Here is a 21,747-nt window from a genome sequence, read left to right on the forward strand (position 1 = left end):
AGATTGGCTTCGGTGCAGACCAGCAAGGTCTGAGGGACTCCACCTTTGGAGAGGAGTCGGAGCACGTCTGGAGCAACCAGGAAAGCTCACGAAACAAAGGATTTTCCTTCGTGGGGGCCCACTAGCCAACGGACTAGGAACCGCGAAGGAGCCTCGAGCTGTGGTGAAGAAAGGGCGCTCACGGGTCACTCGTGGAGTGCTGGCCTCTGTACTTCGGTGAAAAAGGTGCTAGGGGCAGGGGCTTCAAATACCCCAATGCACAACTTCGGGAAGTAGGTGCAGTCGCAAAAATGTAGGATGTCCAGGAGTTCCAGTCCCACATCTCGTGTTAGCTACAGGTCTCAGCTCTGCTGGGAACTCATATCAGCTTCAGAGATGTCTGGAAGTATGTGTCCTGTGCCGTAGATTCTTCAGGATCTGACGGGAGCCTCGAAAATGCAGACCGGCAAAGATGCTTCTTGGTGCCTGTTTGAACAGGGAGGTCACTCCTTGAGCCCAAGGGAGATTCTTCAGTCTTTCAGTCGAAATGAAATGTCGAAGGTCCAAGATTTCTTCTTCAGAGTTTCGTCCAGAGTAATCTAAAGTCCTAGGGACTGGGTTCCTATACTTATACTAAGTTTAGGGATTGGGCTAACTCTAAGGGCCCACCAATTGGTGGACCTGGGGAGGGGGTGGTGTACACCCCTTCTCCTTTGTCCAGTTTCGTGCCAGAGCTGGGGCTGCGTGCCCCAGCAACCGGTTTGAACTGGGAAATCCATGTAGCACCTTGTGTGCCCCAGGCAGGGTCTGAAAAGCATTCACTGAATGCAACCCACCCTGCCCCAATACACTAAAGCCTGTCTGGGGAGGTGCCAGCACCTCCCTGGACTGGAAACCTATTGTCCAGGCCTCCCTTGCCGGAGTTTCGTCCAGTAGCAGGAGGGCAGACTCAGGCCTGTGGCAGCAGCATCCATTTTGTGATGCTGGGGCTCTGTTTAACTTCTACCGGGTTTACCAGTATGTACATGTCTTATCCCTCTAGAAGGGTGGAATGCTATACCCGCCGCCAGAACTGGCGGGGGGGGGGGAAGTATTCCAAAGCATTTGACACCTTACACGACATGCTTTGATAAAGCCAAACCAAAGTTAGCATTTACCACGAGGATTATATAATGCACTTAAAAGAGTATATGGTATGGCTATATCATAGAAAAGCTATAAGGAGGTATTTCCGAAAGCTGCACAGGGGCTCAGCTCATGCTAGGGCACCCTCTCACACAAAACCAAGCACTCTGCCTTCAGGATTGTCAAGGCCTGCCATAGGAGTGACTTATAGGTTAATATGTGTCTATATATATATATATTTAGATTGCATAGAGTGCTAGTACGGTGCAGTCTGGGACTGGTAGTCCCCAAAACGGCGTACGAGGCGGCAACTCAATGCAGGTGAGCCCCACCTTTCACTGTGAGGAGGAGCCTATAAGGAATCCCTGTGTGGGTCAACACTGCGTATGGACTAGGCAGCTGAAGAAGGCACCAGCCGAAACCGGTTCTGCCACTGTTCTTAAATAAATTTTACCTGCCGATTTCCGCTGTGTCTCTGGTTATCTTGGTTGACTGAGGGGAGACAACCTCTGTTGTACTGGAGAGAGTGACTTCATATATATTTAGATATAGGTATACTATATCTTAGTAAGAGGTGCTTACACCACCTTACCCAGGCTGCAGGTGCAGACCTGTGGTGCCATTTTGGAAGGCTAACCAGGGGTGGCATAATACATGCTTCAGCCCCTGGTAGGCCTCTGGTGTACCTATGCCCTGGGTACCTAGGGTACCAGCTACAGGGATTCACAACGGTAACCCAGTAACCAATCTGGTATGTACCTAAAGTACATGGTATCAATTTAGAGAGAGAACAGCTAAGCTGTGATCCTGATTAGCAGGGCCACAGCCAGACTAAAGTCGAAAAAAACAGTGAAACACAGCAAGAAAAGTGGGGGTAACCATAGGAAGCAGACCCTACTCTCCTACAGTCAGTATAATTGTACATGGTTCGGGGAACCCAAGTGCAGAGGTGCACTGAGCTGTCAATACACAGGCATTTAAATGCACCTTACAACAGAGCTACTGATGTGGATGGTTGTTGGTGCAGGTTGGTCTCTCCTCTAAAAGCATCAAAGAAAGCAGTGGGCACGCAGGCAACCCACACACAAGCCTTGGCACCGGCAAACACTGCGTCCTTTTTATTCTTCGTGCAGGTGAGCAGCATAGACACTTGAGTCTTGCAGAGGGTAGAATTCACAGCTCCTTGAAGACAGCTGACCACTTTTCTTCGGGCAGAAACCCGTCGGAGACCGGCAGACATTCCTGGTGGTCATGTAAGTGCAGTTGAGTTCTGCCAGCCACAGGGGACTAGTACCTCTAGTCCTAGGGAGATCTTGTGAAGTTCTTAGGTTGCAGAGGAGTTCACTTTTCCTTTTTGAACCGGTCTCTGGTCCTGGGCGAATTGTGCTTTAGTGGGTGCAGGGTGACTGACACAGGGGCAGTACTTCGCTCCTTTCCTTTGTGCAGCTCTGCTAGTGTACAGACACAGATCTCTTCTTGTTTCACATCGAATCTAAAGTTCTGGGGTGCCCCTTAAATCCTAGATTTAGTGTATGTGAGGACTACTAGCCAATGGGCAGGTAGTCCTCTAGCTTATCCGCCCCAGTAGTGACAACATGCTGTGGGTGTATGTCACTAAAACTAGGCAAAATCCTTGGGCAGATGCCCTATCAACTGCCCTCACTGAACTGCACCTTGATCCGTCTAACTGGGGTTCCTTTATTCATCAACTGGGACTGCTTGAAACCATTTTAAGGAAACAAGTAAGACTATTGTCTAATCGAGATGACTTGGGGACTATAAAGTCCTCTAGCAGCAATATTGGGTTTCCAGCCAGCTCCTAGAAGGACAAACTGAGGCAGCCATACCTTGATTCAGCTCTGAAGAGATCAATACTAAAGCAAATCCTGTCAGTCAGACAAATGGTTATGCCAATAAAAGACACATTAACCTGTTGGAAATCCCTAGAGGGGGTCTCCTCCTGCAGACTGTGCCATCAGTTTGAGGAGTATCTGGCCCACGTAGTTTGTATCTGCCCTGAATTGAGTCACGCACGCCGCAATTTATTAAAACCCTTGTTTTTAAAATATTCCACCCGCGCCTCTCTAGATGCAGTGAAGCTTCTTTTTAACTTACAGATCCCCATGCAAACGTATAGTTTCTTACCTGTCGGTGTAGTTTTGCAGCTTGATGACTTCCTGGATTCACTATGCTGTGCATTATTCCGCCATCTAGTGGTTGGGTCCGGAATTGTAGTCTTTTTCTCTTTTTTTTTGTCAGGGCCCAGGTGGCCGTCGACATACCACCATTTGGTGTCCTTTGTGACGTCGACGCGCTTCTTCCGTAAGCTCCCACCTTTGGTCGCCATCTTCGTATTCTTTTTTCTCGTCTTGTGTTATTCTTGTTTTACCTCTTATTTTCTAAAGTCTTTTCCAGTTTACATCCCTTTCCTCCCGTCTCATCTTCCTGGCAGAGGAGGGTGGGATCGCTAGTAAATCCAGAAAGTCTTCAAGCTGCAAAACTACACTGACAGGTAAGAAACTATACGTTTTGCAGCGTGAATCTTTCTGGATTCACTATGCTGTGCATAGACTTTGAAGCGGTTTGTCCTTATTGTGGTGTCTGGGTGGAAGATGAACTCTGGTTACTGAATGTGTTGTAAGACCTTCTGTCCCACTTGCGCTTCCTTGTTCATTTGAATATCTACGCAGTAGTGTTTAGTGAACGTGTGCACCGAAGACCATGTTGCAGCTTGGCAAATGTCTTGAATAGGTGTGCTTGCTAGAAACACAATTGTTGCTCCTTTCTCCTTGTTGAGTGAGCATGAGCTGCTCCTTGTAACAGTTGTCCTGCCTGTTTGTGGCAGAGTTGTATGGTTTGAGCAATCCACTTTGCAATGGTATTTTTGGTAACTGGTCGTCCCAAAAAACTGCTGGCAAAGGAAACAAAGAACTGCTTTGTCTTTCTGCACTCCTTTGTCCTTTCTATATAGTGCATTACAGCCCTCCTGGCGTTCAGTGTCTGTAGCGCCCTTTCTGTGCTTCTGGCTGATTTTTGGAAAAAACTAGGTATTTGAATTGTTTGATTGATGTTGAACCATGACACCAACTTTGGCATGAAGTGTGGGTCTGTTTTCATTACAATCCTATCATTGTGTATTTGCAGGTAGGGCTCTTGAAGTGTTAGCGCTTGCAATTCAATTACTCTTCGTAGCGATGTGATAGCTACCAAGAAGGCTGTCTTTAGCGGGAGCATGTGCAGTGTAGCCTTGTGAATAGGCTCAAATGGTGCCTTCATCAATTGAGTTAGCACTACGTTGACGTTCCATGCTGGTACTGGCATTCTGTTTGGATGTGCGATTCTCGTTGCTCCTTCTAGAAATCTTTTTACTACTGGGGAGGTGAAGAAACTTTTTCCTATTTCTCCTCTTGTGCAAGCCACTATCGCCGCTAAGTGCACCCTTAGGGATGTGTAGCTTAGTTTACTTTGTAGTAGGTGTTAAGTTAAGTATTTTAGTACTGTTGATTCCTTTGTGATTTTTCTTTGTAGTTTCTCCCTAATACACCATTCGGAGAATCCTTTCCACTTTGCTACGTAGCACTTTCTTGTGGTAGGTCTCCTTGCCTCCCTGAGCACTGCCATTGTGCTTGCTGGTAGTTTGAGTAGTGCAAACTCTAGGTCTTCAGGAGGCATGCTGCTAGGCTGAGGCTCTCTGGCTCTGGGTGTAGCACCCTTCCGTTCTGCATTGTTAACAGGTCCCTTCTTCTTGGGAATCTGTGTGCTGGTGCTTGCACCATTTCCACTATTTGTGAGAACCAGGACTGTCCTGCCCACTGAGGTGCTACTAGTTTCAGCAACATGTTGCTGATCCTGCATTTGTTGAGTACCCTTGTGTATCAGTGGTATATCGGGGGGGGGGGGGAGCGTATGCAAATGTGTTTGACCAACTTATTCATAGCGCATTCCCTTGGGACCGATGGTCTGGTTGTCTGGATGCGAAGTGTTTGCATTTTGGTGTGTTGCAAATAGGTCTATTTGTGGTGTACCCCACTTCCGGAAAAGTTTTTCCATTTCCTATTGGTTGAGCTCCAATTTGTGGGAAGCTGACGTCTGCCTGCTGAGTCTGCCTGCTTCCACATTGTCCTTCCCTGGGAGATGTATTGCTAGTAGGTCTATTCTAAGCGGAATGGCTGATGTCCATATTTCCGGTGCTAGCCCTGATAGTGCTACTGATTGTCTTCCTCCTTGTTTGTTGATGTAGAACATGGTGGTTGTGTTGTCCGTTTGGATCAACACCCTGTTTCCATACAGCTCCTTCTGAAAGGCTTTTAAGGCTAGGAACACAGTTTTTAGTTCTAGGTAGTTGATGTGTTTGCTCGCATCCTGCTGCGACCATAACCCCCTCACCTTGAGTTTGTTCATGTGCGCGCTCCACCCCAGCTGGGAGGCGTCTGTTGTGATTGTCACTGCTGGAGTTGGCTGTGTGAATGGTTTCCCCTGTGATATGTTTTCCTTGTTCCACCACGCTATTTCCTGATGCACTGCGTGTGTGACAACCACTAGATCTTCCCAACTCCCTGTTGCCTGTGACCATTGCTGCTGTATCCATTCCTGGAATGGTCTCATGTGGAGTCTATTATTTGGGACCAGGAGTATGCATGACGCCATAATTCCCATTAGTTTGCTCACCGTCCTCACTGCCAGGACTTTCCCCTTGCAGTAAAGACATGTTTCCTTCAGTATTGCCATAGTTCTCTTTGTGCTAGGGAACACCTTGCCTTGTATGGTGTCGATCTCTGTCCCTAAGAATATCTTGACCTGTTCCAGTTCTATTGCCGACTTTCCAAATGAATTGAAAAACCCAGTTGGATTAGCATTTGTATGACTTGCTGGATGTGTTTTTTGCATTAGCTGTAAGAGCTTGCTTTTACGGGCCAGTCGTCGAGGTAGGGGTATACGTGTATCCCTTGCCTTCTTACGTGCGCTGCTACCGCTGCTAGGCATTTTGCAAACACCCTTGGTGCGGATTTGCGTTTGAATGCCAGTACTGTGAACTGGTAGTGAGTTTAGTTGATCACTAACCTTATTAGGCGTTTGTGTCTTTTGTTGATGGGGAATGTGTAAGTACACGTCCTTTAAGTCTATATTTGCCATGTAATCCCCTTCTTGTATTTGTGGTATTAACTCTTGTAGAGATGTCATTTTGAATCTTTGCGTCCTTATGAACTTGTTTAAGAACCTTAGATGTAGAATAGGTCTTAGCGTTTCGTCCACTTTTGGTACTAGGAAGCAGGTGGAGTATACACCCTTGTTCCTCTCCTTGTACGGCACTATCTCTATTGCCTCCTTGCTCAGCAGTTCCTGCGCTTCTAGTAGCAAGAGCGAAAGTTCCTTCGCTGAGTGCACCTTGTTGTTTGGAGGTTGTTTTTCTAGCTCTATACAGTAGCCGTATTGTATGATGTTTAGTATCCATTTGTCCGTTGTGACCTTCTTCCAGTCCTGGAGGAAGTCCCTTATTCTGCCTCCTACTGGTGTTATGTGTTCAAGGAACTGTTTGTTTTGTAAAATCAGGTTTTGTCTTATGTGTTGATGCTCCCCTAGAGGTGTTGATAGGGTGGGTGTAAGGCGAAGTCACTTGGAGGTGGGTTGTTGCCCTCCTCTCCATGCCTGTTCTCGTCCGTTTGAGCACCCTCAAAAGGACTGGTCTCGTGGCTGGTACTTCCAGTTGTGCTGCTGCTGGCCGTTTTCTTGATAACCTTGTTGGAAGGTTTGGTGCGATGTACGAGGCAGGTTGCCTACCCTACCATTTGGCCTTCTTGAGGGTGTATCCATTCTCATCCCTCTGAACTGCAGTGCTCCCATGGACCTTGCTGTCTCATTGTCCTTTTTGAGCTGGCGTTCCAAAAAGTTGCTCTCCGTTACAGGGTGTGTTCAGGATGATGTTCTGTACCTCCGGCTTGAAGCCTGAAATCCTAAGCCATGCTTTTCTTCTCTCCGTCACCCCAATCATCATTTGCCTGCTGGACTTCTTCGCTGCATCCAAGGCCGACTTTAAACATGTGTTAGCCATGTTTTTCCCTTCCTCTACCAGGTGGACTGCCCTTTCCTGGTACTGTTCTGGTAGATGCTTCAGCAGTTACCCCACTTCCTCCCAGTGCTGGTATGCAGGCCTGTTGATTGGGGTGTTTGAGTTGGCGATGCGCCATTGAATCGCTTCACTCCGTTCTACTTTCCTCTCCATGAGGTTCATCCTTCTACACTCCTTGTCTGGAGGTGGTCCGGCATTTGTGGGTACATTGGCCCTTTTCCTAGCCGTTGCTGTAATTATTGAATCCGCTGGCACTGATCCCTGAGTGTATGCAGGGTCCTTTGAGGAGTGCTTGTACTTTTTTTCTGTCCTCGGGGTCACTGATTTACATACAGCTGGCTCCCTGAAAGCCTGCCTGCCCTGGTCCAGCACACTAGGGAGCATTGGCAGGAACTGACTCCTTGTTTGTTTAACAGAGTTTCCAGGAGAAAACATTCCTTGGGCTTCTCCTCCAATTTCACTCCATATGTCTCTGCAGCCTTTTTAACGACCATATTATAGACCCCTATAACGTCTGGCGGTGAAGGCCTCGAAGAGTATGTGTCTACTTCTTCCGGTAATTCGGCGTCAAGGTGATGCCACTCCAAGCCTTGTGCCTCCAAGGACATCGAGTCCTGGTAGGTTTGCTAATCCTCCTCGCCTTCGCAGTAATACAGGGCCTCTTCCTCCTGTTCCTCGACTGGCGTTTTCGGCTGTTCAGAGTCTTCGTTGCCCCCTTTCGACTTCAGCCGTGGGCTTCGGTGGGATGGTGTACTGTCTCATCCTTTCGTCGAAGTCCTTTGTTCGCTGCAGGATGCTCGCCATTTCGGCCTCGAGCCTCCTTTTCTTCTTCGGCAGCTTGTTCGGCGTCGAGAGTTTAAGCACTTCGCTTCGAAGTCGTTGTTGTTGTTGACCCTTCTTTTCTCTGCATCGAGGTGTCCTTTTCAAGGGCATCCTTCGACACCCTAGATTGTTCGTGGGTTCGCCGTCTGGGAGTCATTTTCAAAGGATCCGCTGGGCTGCTTGTCCTTGGGTGCTGTTGCTTTCGCAGAGTGTTTCAACGGCAATGTTCCCTTCGAGGACTTTGCTTCAGTCTTACAAGTGTCGCTCGAGTGTCTAGGGGACAACGACTCTTACCTCCTTCAACATTTTCTTTTGGACCTCGACAACAGTGCAGTCCACCGTTCCCTCGGCGATGTTGTCCTCCTCTTCACTGGAGAGACCCCTATGTAGGTGGCCCTTGGTCCTGCATGGTGTAGTTTGCCCTTCTCTGCCTCTCTCTTACTCTGAGGATCTTGGGTGTGAACGCCGAGCACGCGTTGCAGTCCTCGCTGTTGTGGTTGAGTGGCAAGCAGAGGTTGCAGACTGGATGCTGGTCCTTCTGGGTGTACTTGTTGTGGCAATTGGTTTAAAACTTGAAAGGTGTTTTGTCCACCTCGGCGCTCAGGGGGCCCCCTGTGTGCGCATTTTCCGTTGAACGTAGAGATCTCGGGTGAAAACCTTGTCCTTCGTCGTCCCGGTTACCTGACCTGTAGTCGGGTGTGTTGAAATCTGTGATTTTTGTTGATTTTCTGCTATTTTCGTTGATTCTCTCTCCAAATCTCTGGAACTCTTCGGTAATGATCCAGACCCAATGGCAGAAAAAAGAACCTGAAGATGGCAACCAAAGGTGGGAGCTTCCAGAGGAAGCACGTTGATGTCACGAAGGACACCGAATGGTGGTATGTCGACACCCACCTGGGCCATGAAAAAAAAAGAGAGAAAAATTACTACAATTCCAGACACAGCCACTAGATGGTGGAATAATGCACAGCATAGTAAATCCAGAAAGGTTCTCGGTCACGCTGCAAAATTGACTAGACTAGCGAAATTTGTACGTCAACTTAAAGAACTCATAAGCAAAGATTGAGCCTTGGTGTAAAGGGAGACCTCCGCCTCAAATCAGTGAGCATATATTACGTTTTTATGGACTCCTATTGTAGCTCCTGTGAAACTGTTTGAAATGTACTAAATGAAATGATGATTTTTTTAATGACAGAGGTCCATGTAACAATTTCTAATAATTGAATCAATAAATGTATTTACTTAGTCAGAACCTGTTTCTAAACCTACATTCGAAATGGCCAGAACCATCCACAGTTGTACACCTCAGCTGCCAGCCCCTAGAGGTGTGGTCAGCGAAAAACCGTGCCAGGGGGAGGCTTTGTCCTTGAGTGGGGCATAGGTCCTTTTTTCGGTGGTGCCAGTGAAGCCTTTGAGGCTCACTGCCACACCGGTGGTGCAATTCACCAGCCGTCCTGTGTGGGCAGAGGTGTCATGTCTCTGACCTCTGGGAGTGGCACACACTTCCCAGCATGAGGTCAGACTCCTGTCTTGGCGGCAGGGCTTCCAAAAAGCCCGCCAAGGCACAGGAACACTGGTTAACAAGGTGGGTACTGTCTAAAGTGCCACCTGGATACATGCTGGTTAAACACCAACAGGGTGTTGGGGGTTAAAATGTACGGTGTTTGACACCAAACATTAAAGAAATCGGCCGGGCCATCACAGAGCTGGACATATAGGTAATGTACTAATGCCAACCCATGAATTACGTTTAGAACACTACCACGGGGTAGTATATGCTTGTGCATATACTCCCACACACATAATATAAGGCACCCTGCCTCATGGGCTATAGGAGGCCTATCTTAGAGGTGACTGATATATATTAAACACAGTGAGGTGACCCTGTCACACATGGTGTGTCAGGGTTGCACTGGAGCAGGCAAGCAGCTTGTGCAGTGTTGCACAATACATGCTGCAGCCCTGGCACACCTTTTACATCCCTGCCCTGTTTACCATTGGTATCATATACTAGGGACTTGCAGGACTGTAAAAGTACCTTGCCAATTGGGTATATCAAGTCACATTTACAGTTTGAGAGAGTGAGTACTGGTGCTTGGTCTGGTTAGCAGGGCCCAGTACACTTTCATATCAATTACCACGGCATCTAGCAACAAAGTGGGGAAAAAGTGTGAGGGTACTGTAACACAGTCCATTTTAGAATAGTGAGTGAGCCAGCATGTCTGTTTGACAATAGATAAAATTGTATTTACCTCACATCCAAACCATTTGAAGATACATTAGGTATATGCTTGCAATCTAAGATGGTTGCTATTCAAGATCATCAATACAGGTAATATTTTAGTGTTCTTTTCTCAATGTTTTTGTAATTTATTTTTCCATGGTATTGGTTTTTAAAAAAACTAAAATTTACAACATTTGTTTTTGTCAGAAAACCACAAACTAGAATTTACCACATCAAAATGCAATTGATCTGACTATATTGAAGGTCCGTTGTATATGTTAGGTCAGAGAGTGGTATCAAGAATGAAATATTTAATGTACAAAGTGATTGCTTTAGCCTTTTCTCAACTGGCAGTTCGCTCTTTAGAGGAAGAGTTATTTAAACAAACATAGTGCGTTTGTCATCACCATGTACACTAATTCAGTAAACTTGGATCTTGTGAGTTGTAAGAAGTAAAGCCTCAAAGTTTTCTTAGGGTAACTACTCTAAATATTCTTAGTTTCAGTGACCCAAAGCTGTGGATGGCCTACCTGGGAACCCCATTTCTGAACGGCATTGAAGGAAGGGTTGAGAAAATTTACCGCATCCATAAGCATCCTTTCTACAATGTCTACACTTTAGACAACGATGTGGCCCTGCTGGAACTCCCAATGCCTCTGGGCTTCAACAATGTTATTAAACCTATCTGCTTGCCCGACGCCACACACGTCTTCAGGGAAGGGACCAAGTGCTTCATCACCGGATGGGGATCCACTAAGGAAGGAGGTACGGCTCTAAGAATACTCAACTGTCAATGCATTTGATTCACTCCAAATCATTATTCCACACACCAGATCGGAGCTGGAAGAAATGTAAGATCTCCTTTGAGCACTAACCACAAAATTGACCCTCAAACTAACAAAATTCTTTGTGTAGAAATTAATATAGAGGAAATCTCAATCTAAAATGCATATTTTGATGGGGTTGTTGCATGAGTTAATGCACCTCCTGTAAAATATGTTCAAAACTCAAGGCATGCCAGCAACGTTCACTCATAGCGCCAATAAAACCTGGATCTATTTCAAATCAGTAATAATAATTATTGAATAAAGTAAGTATCACTTAGAAACTTTGGATAAACATTTGATGTTAACAAAATGGGTTTTAGCTCATGTTGGAGAGCTAGTTTTCATACGTAGAGGATTGTTAAATCTAAACCATTACACCTATTCAACTACTTTGCATCTTACACAGTGTTTCACTGTAAAAATCTTTTGAAGCTTCAAAAGACTGTTTAACGACCCTAAGTTGCTACAGTCAACCCACATAAGTGCAGCCATTTATCAAATGTCCTAGAGGTTGCGGTAAACCTAATATATACACCCAATTCATCATGTTTTTGGATGACCCAACAATTCACCTCTTTAACCCCACTAAATCGATGCTGAGAATATATACAGATTTGTATGTTGTACATCACAACTACGAATGTGAAATGCCACATTATGATGTGGAATTTCACATTCGTATTCATTCAAGGGTTGTGAGGTTGAGCTTAACACTACCTATGGATGGGGCATATTTTTGGCCCTTTTCAACCACCCCTCCTCACCCTTACCTAAAGACGAAAAATCACTACAAGCAATTGCATATTGAAAGATATGACTTGGTGTAAGATATCCCTAGTCCATCCAGACTTAGTTAGCTATAGAAATTCAAATCCCTCCGGTAATCAGCTTATTGACGACTACAGTTCTCAACCCGCAGACACCTATAACGCACTGGTAGAATGGGGTCCCTGCATAAAGGAGACTCCTTAGTTCTCCCCATAATCGAAGTATCTTAAAAGGGAGGTCAAAACCGCTGAGTCCATAAAGAAACACACAATCATCTTCCAACTGCTGAAAAAGCTAGCAGCAGACCCTACTTTCCCTAACATTTGTCACCGCATCACCAACTCCCTTCTGTAGTCAAAATTAATAGAAAGTACCACAGACAACCATTAAATGAAGAAAATATTAATTCTTCAAATGCTTCAGACCGGGGCATTGGATGGAAACTACCCTTCTTGATTTGGGGAGCAATGCTCTTGAAATAGTCGCCACAGGGACCTACTGTGAGAAGTTGGCCTGGTATATGCTGCTCACTAGTTCTAGTGATCACCTTGTACCATGCCAAGCAACCCTTATGATGATTGGTTGTAAGTCAACCTCATAGACAAGCTATCCTAGGGGTAGCATGGACTAAGCAGTCTTAGGCTAAACTCTGTAAAGGTATGTAAAGCAAGCTGTTTTACCATACACAATCCCCTTGAATACCAAATGAAAGGACACCACACAGATATATATTGAAAATATATATAGATTTATTTCTACAATTATCCCCTATACTCTTTATGAGCACAGAAGCAAATGCGTTAAAACAAAACAGTTTAAATACACAAAAGTTGCACAATATGGATGAGCCCTAGGGGCCACCTAAACCATATACTAAAATAGTGGTATAAGAACCACTAATGGGAAAGGAAAGAGGCCTAGGGCCTGGGGAATCGTTGGAGCTTTTCGGGACTAACAGTGATGAAGTCGGGAAAGGCCCGCGGGAATCGGGTGCAGCGCTTAAAGCGCACGCATGCACCAATGCAATGTCAATGGTGCGTAAAAGTTACAAAGTTAGTGTTTAAGGAACCTTCCGATGGACCTACAAGGACAAAACTTTAGACACAGGCACTAGAGGTGTATACCAGTGTGGGAACACCGGCGTTGCTGAGTTACCTCACCCACAGGAAGCGGGTGCACAGGTGCGAAGTAGTGTCGGGTTTCGTCACGCAGGTCGATGGTGCTTGGAGCTGAAGATGCTGCAGGCGGGTCGTCGAGGAGAGTTCCGGGGGATCCAAGGGTGGATCTGAAGAGGTGAAGACCTGAAAGCAGAGGGGACAATGTTCAAAGTCACTAGCCAGTGACTACCGTGGAACCAGGATGGAACCAGGCAATGTCGGGTGCAAACAGGTGAAGAAGTGAAGATTGTCTCTGCAGCCACGTGGACACGAAGAGGTCAAGGACGTCCAGGAGTCGATCACAAGCTGTCCCACGAAGGCTCTCGCTGATGGCGGTGTCGGCAACTTGATTGGAGCAAACAGGCCTTGGCTAATGCAAGCCACACAGGAATCGATGCAAGCTTCTCACTCGGACCAGCAAAGTCAGAGCGGGTGCTCCTTTTCAGGGGAGCAAGGGCCAGTCTGGAGCAACCAGACCAGTGGTGTAATTTGTAGTTTTCGTCGCCAAGATGGCCGCTAGCCGCGTGGCAAGTGGCCGGGATGGCGCGCCGAGTGGCGAAGTGCAAAAGGGTCCCACGCAGATCGTGGAGATGCTGGGGGGCTGATCTTTGGTGCAAATGCTGCTCGGTGTCGGGGCTTCTCAAACCCCAAAGCACAGCGTCGAGGGTGCCTCGGGTGATGCGCAGTCAGCTTCTCGGGGGTCTTTCAAGAGGTCCTGTCCCACGTCTCTCGGTGCCTCCACGGGTCTCTTCTTTTCAGGGACAGTGGATCGGGCTCTGAGATGTCCGGGAGTCTGGGTCTCGTCAGGCTCTGGGCTCCGGCGAGAGGTGGCGGCAAAGCAGACGTCGAGTTGCTGGTTGGTGCCTGTATTCACAGGGTGGTCACTCCTTGGTCACAAGGGAGATTCTCTTCAGTCTTCTGTGCAGCAGAATATCGAAGTCCAGTTTTCTTCTTAGTTTCAAGTCGAGTTCAGGATGATCTGAAGTCCTGGGACACAGCTCCTACTCTTATTCCAATTCTAGGGGCCGGATCACCTACTAGGTCCCTCCTCTGGGTGGGACCAGGAAGGGGGGCGGTTACACCCCCTTTCCTTTGTTCAGCTTTGCGCCAAGACTGGGGCTGGAGAGCCCCAGCACCGGTTTGAACTGGCAAATGCACAGGGACACCTTGTGTGCCCCAGGCATGTCTGATTCTATTCATCCCTGTCCTACCCAATACTCAAAATCCTGTCTGGGGTGGTGCTAGCACCTCCCAAGGCAGGAAACCCTTTGTCCAAGCCTCCCTCGCTGGAAGGACTCCCAGCAGCAGGAGGTCAGACTTGTGTCTGTGGTGGCAGCATCCATTTTGTGATGCTAAGGCTCACGTTTAACTTTAACCGGGGTTCAGGTTAGGTACATGTCGTGTCCTTCTAGAAGGGTGGAATGCTACCCCCGTCGCCAGAACTGGCGAGGGGGTAGTATTCCAATTCGTATGACACCTTACTCGACATGTTTTGATAAAGCCAAACCAAAGATAGCATTTAACCGCGAGGTTCATAATGCACTTAAGAGTATATGGTATGGCAGTATCATGAAACAGCTAAAGGACATGGTTCCGAAAGCTGCAGACAGGCTCAGCTCATGCCAGAGCACCATCTCACATATTTCCAAGCACTCTGCCTCCAGGATTGATGAGGCCTTCCATAGGAGTGGCTGATAGGAATATATGTGTCCATTTTAGGTTAGATATAGGCATACTATACCTAAGTAAGGGGTGGTTACACCGCCTTACCCCAGCTGAGTGATCAGCCAGTTGTGTCAAATATGGAGGCCAGGCCAGGGGTGACATAATACATGCTGCAGTCCCTGGAAGCACCTATGCCCTGGGTACCTGGGGTACACTGTTATAGGGGCCAATAAGGAGAACCAATCCCAATTGTGTATGTACCTAAGGTACATGGAGTCCATTTTACAGAGAGAGCAATTAGCCTGGGGCCCTGAATAGCAGGATCCCAGGCCAACTAAGTCAAAAACCAGCTAAACACCAGGCAAAAAGTTTGGGGGTAACCATAGTCAGATATCCACCTTCCTACACCCCCCCCCCCCCCCCCCGGGCGAAAGGAGATAAGGCTATCCTTGACCAGGTAAGCCTATATTGCCTAAGTGGCCATATAAGGAAGCACCAGCTCTGGCTTGGTTACCCCCTGTCTCATGGTCCACTAAGCAATCCCTCACCCTAAGGGTATCTGAGGGTCTCCACCATAGGGAATCTCTACCTGTGGTGTGTCTTGGCAAAGTTAAAGGCTGATGTTGAGATGGAGTACTGAAGTGAGATTCATCTGTAGGACTCAGCTTCCTCCAATCACTTTCCACCATGTAGGCCTTTCTTTCTTTGACTGAGTTGCACTGTGCTCTCAGGGTCAACCTCTGGCTACCTAAAGCTAGAGGCTGGCTCCCCTTGGTTGGCTTACTGGAGGGACAGTTCAGGTTTGGGCCCTTTGGGTCCCTGGTTTGGCTGTGCCCAACAGAATCCATCTGTGGGAGGTCCCTAACTAATTTTAAGGGGGATCCCTCAGGAGTTTTTAAAGTTTTCACCTGGCTAGGGCTGCTAGCTTCGGTGCCCCTAATCTGTTGATGTGGGTGCTTTATTTGACAGGGGGCCCTTTGGGGCTCACTGTCCTTCTTGTCCTTTGCAGCCCTGGGTTGACTAAGGCAAGGTAGAGAGGGGCAGGAAACCTGCTCCAGACTGGGTCCCACCTGAGAAGGGTCCACTGACATCAGAGGCTCTCTCAGGCTAGGCCTGACCACCTCTGGGGCAGTTCCTTCATCAGGGGTAAGGTCAGTTCCCTGAGGAGGCTGATCCTTTCCTAAAGTTTGGGGAGAGGGAGATTTCTCTTCCTCCTCAATGCTCTCTGTTTGTGTGGAGTGATCCATCTTTTCAGGCTTCACAACACGTGTATCAGCTTGAGTTTGGGCTGTGGCCATCACAGCCCCACCAACCTTTTCAGGAGGAGACTCAGTTTGGGTATGGGCTGTTACCATCACAGCCCTGCTAATCTTTTCAGGAGGGAAGTTAGCTAAAGATGGGGCTGAGGTTTGCTCAGCCCTACCAACCTTTTCAGGAAGGACATCTTGGATTGGGGCTGTAGCCATCACAGCCCCACTAACCTTTCCATGGAGATTTGCCATTCTAGAATGGGTTTGTTGTTCAACCTCAGCCCAGGCTGAGATTTCCAAATCATTACCAAGTAGGCAATCTACAGGCAAGTTTGCTGACACTGCCACTCTCTTTGGGCCAGTGACACCTCCCCAGCTAAGATTGACTACTGCCATGGGATGTTTGGTTTCTATTCCATCAATGTTAGTCGCCTCATATTTGGCATCCGGTAAAAGTTGCCTTGAGGGGACTAGACATTCAGCCACCATGGTGATGCTAGCCCCTGTGTCTCTAAAGGCCTCAACTTTCAAGCCATTGATGAGGGGTTCTTGTCTATACTTACTCAAAGTATTTGGGCAATCAGTGAAATTGGCAAACCCCATGCCAGTCTCATAGACAAGATCAGTTGGGGACCTGGTTAGGCCAGAGTCCACCTGTGTTCCAAAGGTAAACCCACCCAAATTCTTGGGGGTGCTCTCATCACCTGGGGGACCACTGCTAACAGTGACAGGAGGTGTTGGAGCTTTACCTGGAGGTATGTTTTCCTTATTACTATTCTTTGGACAACAGCTGTCTGTTTTCCAATGGCCAACCTGTTTACAGGCATGGCAATAAGGCTTTTTCTGTGTAGAGGAAGTGTCTTGGGACCCACCCCCATCCTTGGAGTTTTGGGGCCCTGGGGAAGTTTTCTCTTTGGTTTTATCCCCACCTTTCTCTTGAGGCTTGGTAGTCTTTCTTTTGGTCACCACCCTGGTTCTTAGGGCTGATCCTGGTTCTGACCCATTTGTCTGCCCTCTTACCCAATTCTTGTGGAGAGGTCAGATCAGAGTCCACCAGGTGCTGATGTAGAAGCTGATTTTGACAATTACTTAAGATTTGCTCTCTCATAATTAAATTATACAATCCTGAATAGTCTGTAACCTTACTTCCCAGCACCCAGCCCTCCAGAGCCTTAGTGGCACATTCAACAAATTCAGACCAGTCCTGAGTCTGTGTCTTCTGGGTGTCTCTGAACATTAACCTGTACTGTTCAGTGGTTAAGCCTAACCCATCAATCAGAGCACTCTTCAGGACCAGGTAGTTTCTAGAATCCCCATCACTAACTGTGAGGAGTCTGTCTCGGCCTCTACCTTCAAAGGAGAGCCACAAGATTGCTGCCCACTGCTCATGAGGGATCTGCTGTACTCTGCAGGCTCTCTCAAGTGCAGTCATCCACTTGTGGATATCATCCCCAGCTTTGTAGGGGGCACAATCTTTCTCAGGTTTCTATTGTCATAGGACCTGTCTTTATCCTTAGGGATAGTGCTGCCACCAGTGGATCCTAATCCACTCTCTCTAGGCTGCCTTGCTCTAGCAAGTTTCTCTTTGGCCAGGGCAACTTCTAATTCTTGCTTCTGGATCCTAAGTTCAGCCTCTCTCATTTTGGCCTCATGTTCCCTTCTCTGAGGGCTAGACATCACTCTTCTGGAGTGACCATGAGAACCTCTAGAAGCTTGGGAGGTACTGGATTCACCTGAGTGATTCCTCCTCCTCCTGGGCTCCTGGTTAAGTCCACTTGTGGGTCTGAATGGGTTGGACCCACTTTCAGTCCCAAAGAAGCTTAAGTTAGCCTGGTTAAGCCTGCTGACTAACACCTGACTATTTCTCTCATCATCAGACCCACGTTCTTCCTCCTCCTCCTCTTCTTCCTCAGGCTGAGTATCTCCAGTGCTCTGGTTTTCCCCATCTATCTGGATGACAGGGACAGGGGCATCAGTGTTATCATCTTCAGAGGGAGAGCCTCCATCTCCAGTCCCTGAGGGGCCTGGTTTGGAGGTCTTTAGAGCGTCAGACTTTTCTAAAAGCTCTCTGAGGTGATCTGCTGTAGGGGTAGGACCCGTTTTGATTCCTCTTAAGGAACACAGCTGCCTCAGTTCTTTAAAATTAAAGATAGCAAATTTGGATGGTGCCCTTCGAGGGTCACTCTCAACAGAGATAGGTCCAGTGGATCCCTCTGCTCCAGACATTGCTCTAGTGTGGGTGGATATGTTGCAATCTACCTACTCTGGTGTTTACCTACTAAACCTATCTAGTAGTTGTAGTCAGGGTGTGCTACTCCCTATCCTCTACAACAACTAAGTTCAGTAGAACTTAAGTATACTAGGCTAGTTTTAATGTACCTATCAGGTACCTGTATGATCTTTCAAATGATACTCTCAAAGATTGTAATGGTAAAACAACAGCAAGCTCAAATCCCAATCCGCTGCTCACCAATGTGAGAAGTTGGCCTGGTATATGCTGCTCACTAGTTCTAGTGATCACCTTGTACCATGCCAAGCAACCCTTATGATGATTGGTTGTAAGTCAACCTCATAGACAAGCTATCCTAGGGGTAGCATGGACTAAGCAGTCTTAGGCTAAACTCTGTAAAGGCATGTGAAGCAAGCCGTTTTACCATACACAATCCCCTTGAATACCAAATGAAAGGACACCACACAGATATATATTGAAAATATATATAGATTTATTTCTACAATTATCCCCTATACTCTTTATGAGCACAGAAGCAAATGCGTTAAAACAAAACACAGTTTAAATACACAAAAGTTGCACAATATGGATGAGCCCTAGGGGCCACTTAAACCATATACTAAAATAGTGGTATAAGAACCACTAATGGGAAAGGAAAGAGGCCTGGGGAATCGCTGGAGCTGTTCGGTACTAACAGTGATGAAGTCGGGAAAGGCCCGCGGGAATCGGGTGCAGCGCTTAAAGCGCACGCATGCACCAATGCAATGTCAATGGTGCGTAAAAGTTACAAAGTTAGTGTTTAAGGAACCTTCCGATGGACCTACAAGGACAAAACTTTAGACACAGGCACTAGAGGTGTATACCAGTGTGGGAACACCGGCGTTGCTGAGTTACCTCACCCACAGGAAGCGGGTGCACAGGTGCGAAGTAGTGTTGGGTTTCGTCACGCAGGTCGATGGTGCTTGGAGCTGAAGATGCTGCAGGCGGGTCGTCGAGGAGAGTTCCGGGGGATCCAAGGGTGGATCTGAAGAGGTGAAGACCTGAAAGCGGAGGGGACAATGTTCAAAGTCACTAGCCAGTGACTACCGTGGAACCAGGATGGAACCAGGCAATGTCGGGTGCAAACAGGTGAAGAAGTGAAGATTGTCTCTGCAGCCACGTGGACACGAAGAGGTCAAGGACGTCCAGGAGTCGATCAGGAGCTGTCCCACGAAGGCTCTCGCTGATGGCGGTGTCGGCAACTTCATTGGAGCAAACAGGCCTTGGCTAATGTAAGCCATGCAGGAATCAATGCAAGCTTCTCACTCGGACCAGCAAGGTCAGAGCGGGTGCTCCTTTTCAGGGGAGCAAGGGCCAGTCTGGAGCAACCAGACCAGCGCTGTAATTCGTAGTTTTCGTTGCCAAGATGGCCGCTAGCCGCGTGGCAAGTGGCCGGGATGGCGTGGCGAAGTGCAAAAGGGCCCCGCGCAGATCGTGGAGATGCTGGGGGGCTGATCTTTAGTGCAAATGCTGCTCGGTGTCGGGGCTTCTCAAACCCCAAAGCACAGCATTGAGGGTGCCTCGGGTGCTGCGCAGTCAGCTTCTCGGGGGTCTTTCAAGAGGTCCGGTCCCACGTCTCTCGGTGCCTCCACGGGTCTCTTCTTTTCAGGGACTGTGGATCGGGCTCTGAGATGTCTGGGAGTCTGGGTCTCGTCAGGCTCTGGGCGCGGGCCCCGGCGGGAGGCGGCGGCAAAGCAGACGTCGAGTTGCTGGTTGGTGCCTGTATTCACAGGGTGGTCACTCCTTGGCCACAAGGGAGATTCTCTTCAGTCTTCTGTGCAGCAGAATGTCGAAGTCCAGTTTTCTTCTTAGTTTCAAGTCGAGTTCAGGATGATCTGAAGTCCTGGGACACAGCTCCTACTCTTATTCCAATTCTAGGGGCCGGATCACCTACTAGGTCCCTCCTCTGGGTGGGACTAGGAAGGGGGGCGGTTACACCGCCTTTCCTTTGTTCAGCTTCGCGCCAAGACTGGGGCTGGAGAGCCCCAGCACCGGTTTGAACTGGCAAATTCGCAGGGACACCTTGTGTGCCCCAGGCATGTCTGATTCTATTCAGCCCTGTCCTACCCAATACACAAAATCCTGTCTGGGGTGGTGCTAGCACCTCCCAAGGCAGGAAACCCTTTGTCCAAGCCTCCCTCGCTGGAAGGACTCCCAGCAGCAGGAGGTCTGACTTGTGTCTGTGGTGGCAGCATCCATTTTGTGATGCTAAGGCTCACGTTTAACTTTAACCGGGGTTCAGGTTAGGTACATGTCATGTTCCTCTAGAAGGGTGGAATGCTACCCCCGTCGCCAGAACTGGCGAGGGGGTAGTATTCCAATTCGTATGACACCTTACTTGACATGTTTTGATAAAGCCAAACCAAAGATAGCATTTAACCGCGAGGTTCATAATGCACTTAAGAGTATATGGTATGGCAGTATCATGAAACAGCTAAAGGACATGGTTCCGAAAGCTGCAGATAGGCTCAGCTCATGCCAGAGCACCATCTCACATATTTCCAAGCACTCTGCCTCCAGGATTGATGATATTTACAACAAGGGGTGGTGATGGACAGAGTCTCTGAATTAAGCAGAATACTCTCACCCAGTCAAGAGATCAGGGCTAAATCCAACACCGTTTTTTGAGCTCATTGCACCATCCCAGTTTCAGAACCTGGCTGTATGCAAATTAGTCTGTCCCTGGCCCAGTGCATCATGGGAACAGGGCAGACCAGACTACAAAAGCCAATTCTTACACTGGGAAGGAAACAAGCTTCCGGGGACCGGTTTCTGGCATTTCAGCCGTCTTCGGCCCGGCTTGCTTGAATCCTGATGGTGCAATGAGCAAGGGACTCACATCTGAGTATACCCTTCCACGCTTAGGGTGGACAAAAATATTTACAACAAGGGGTGGGGATGGACAGAGTCTCTGAATTAAGCAGAATACTCTCACCCAGTCAAGAGATCAGGGCTAAATCCAACACCGTTTTTTAGCTCATTGCACCATCCCAGTTTCAGAACCTGGCTGTATGCAAATTAGTCTGTCCCTGGCCCAGTGCATCATGGGAACAGGGCAGACCAGACTACAAAAGCCAATTCTTACACTGGGAAGGAAACAAGCTTCCGGGGACCGGTTTCTGGCATTTCAGCCGTCTTCGGCCCGGCTTGCTTGAATCCTGATGGTGCAATGAGCAAGGGACTCACATCTGAGTATACCCTTCCACGCTTAGGGTGGACAAAAATATTTACAACAAGGGGTGGTGATGGACAGAGTCTCTGAATTAAGCAGAATACTCTCACCCAGTCAAGAGATCAGGGCTAAATCCAACACCGTTTTTTAGCTCATTGCACCATCCCAGTTTCAGAACCTGGCTGTATGCAAATTAGTCTGTCCCTGGCCCAGTGCATCATGGGAACAGGGCAGACCAGACTACAAAAGCCAATTCTTACACTGGGAAGGAAACAAGCTTCCGGGGACATGTCGTGTCCTTCTAGAAGGGTGGAATGCTACCCCCGTCGCCAGAACTGGCGAGGGGGTAGTATTCCAATTCGTATGACACCTTACTCGACATGTTTTGATAAAGCCAAACCAAAGATAGCATTTAACCGCGA

The 21,747-nt window shown here is 47.9% G+C and overlaps 1 protein-coding gene across 1 annotated transcript in view; it reads left to right on the plus strand.

Moving 5' to 3' along the window:
• Positions 1-21,747, plus strand: part of TMPRSS9 (transmembrane serine protease 9) — a 124,065-nt gene that overhangs the window by 96,157 nt on the left and 6,161 nt on the right. The window contains exon 14 of the mRNA XM_078668825.1: positions 10,717-10,982. Coding sequence (XP_078524951.1) covers positions 10,717-10,982 — 266 coding nt within the window. The remainder of the gene's footprint in view (positions 1-10,716; positions 10,983-21,747) is intronic.

Source organism: Lissotriton helveticus, chromosome 12 (genome assembly GCF_964261635.1).
Source record: "Lissotriton helveticus chromosome 12, aLisHel1.1, whole genome shotgun sequence".
NCBI classification, from domain to species: Eukaryota; Metazoa; Chordata; class Amphibia; order Caudata; family Salamandridae; genus Lissotriton; species Lissotriton helveticus.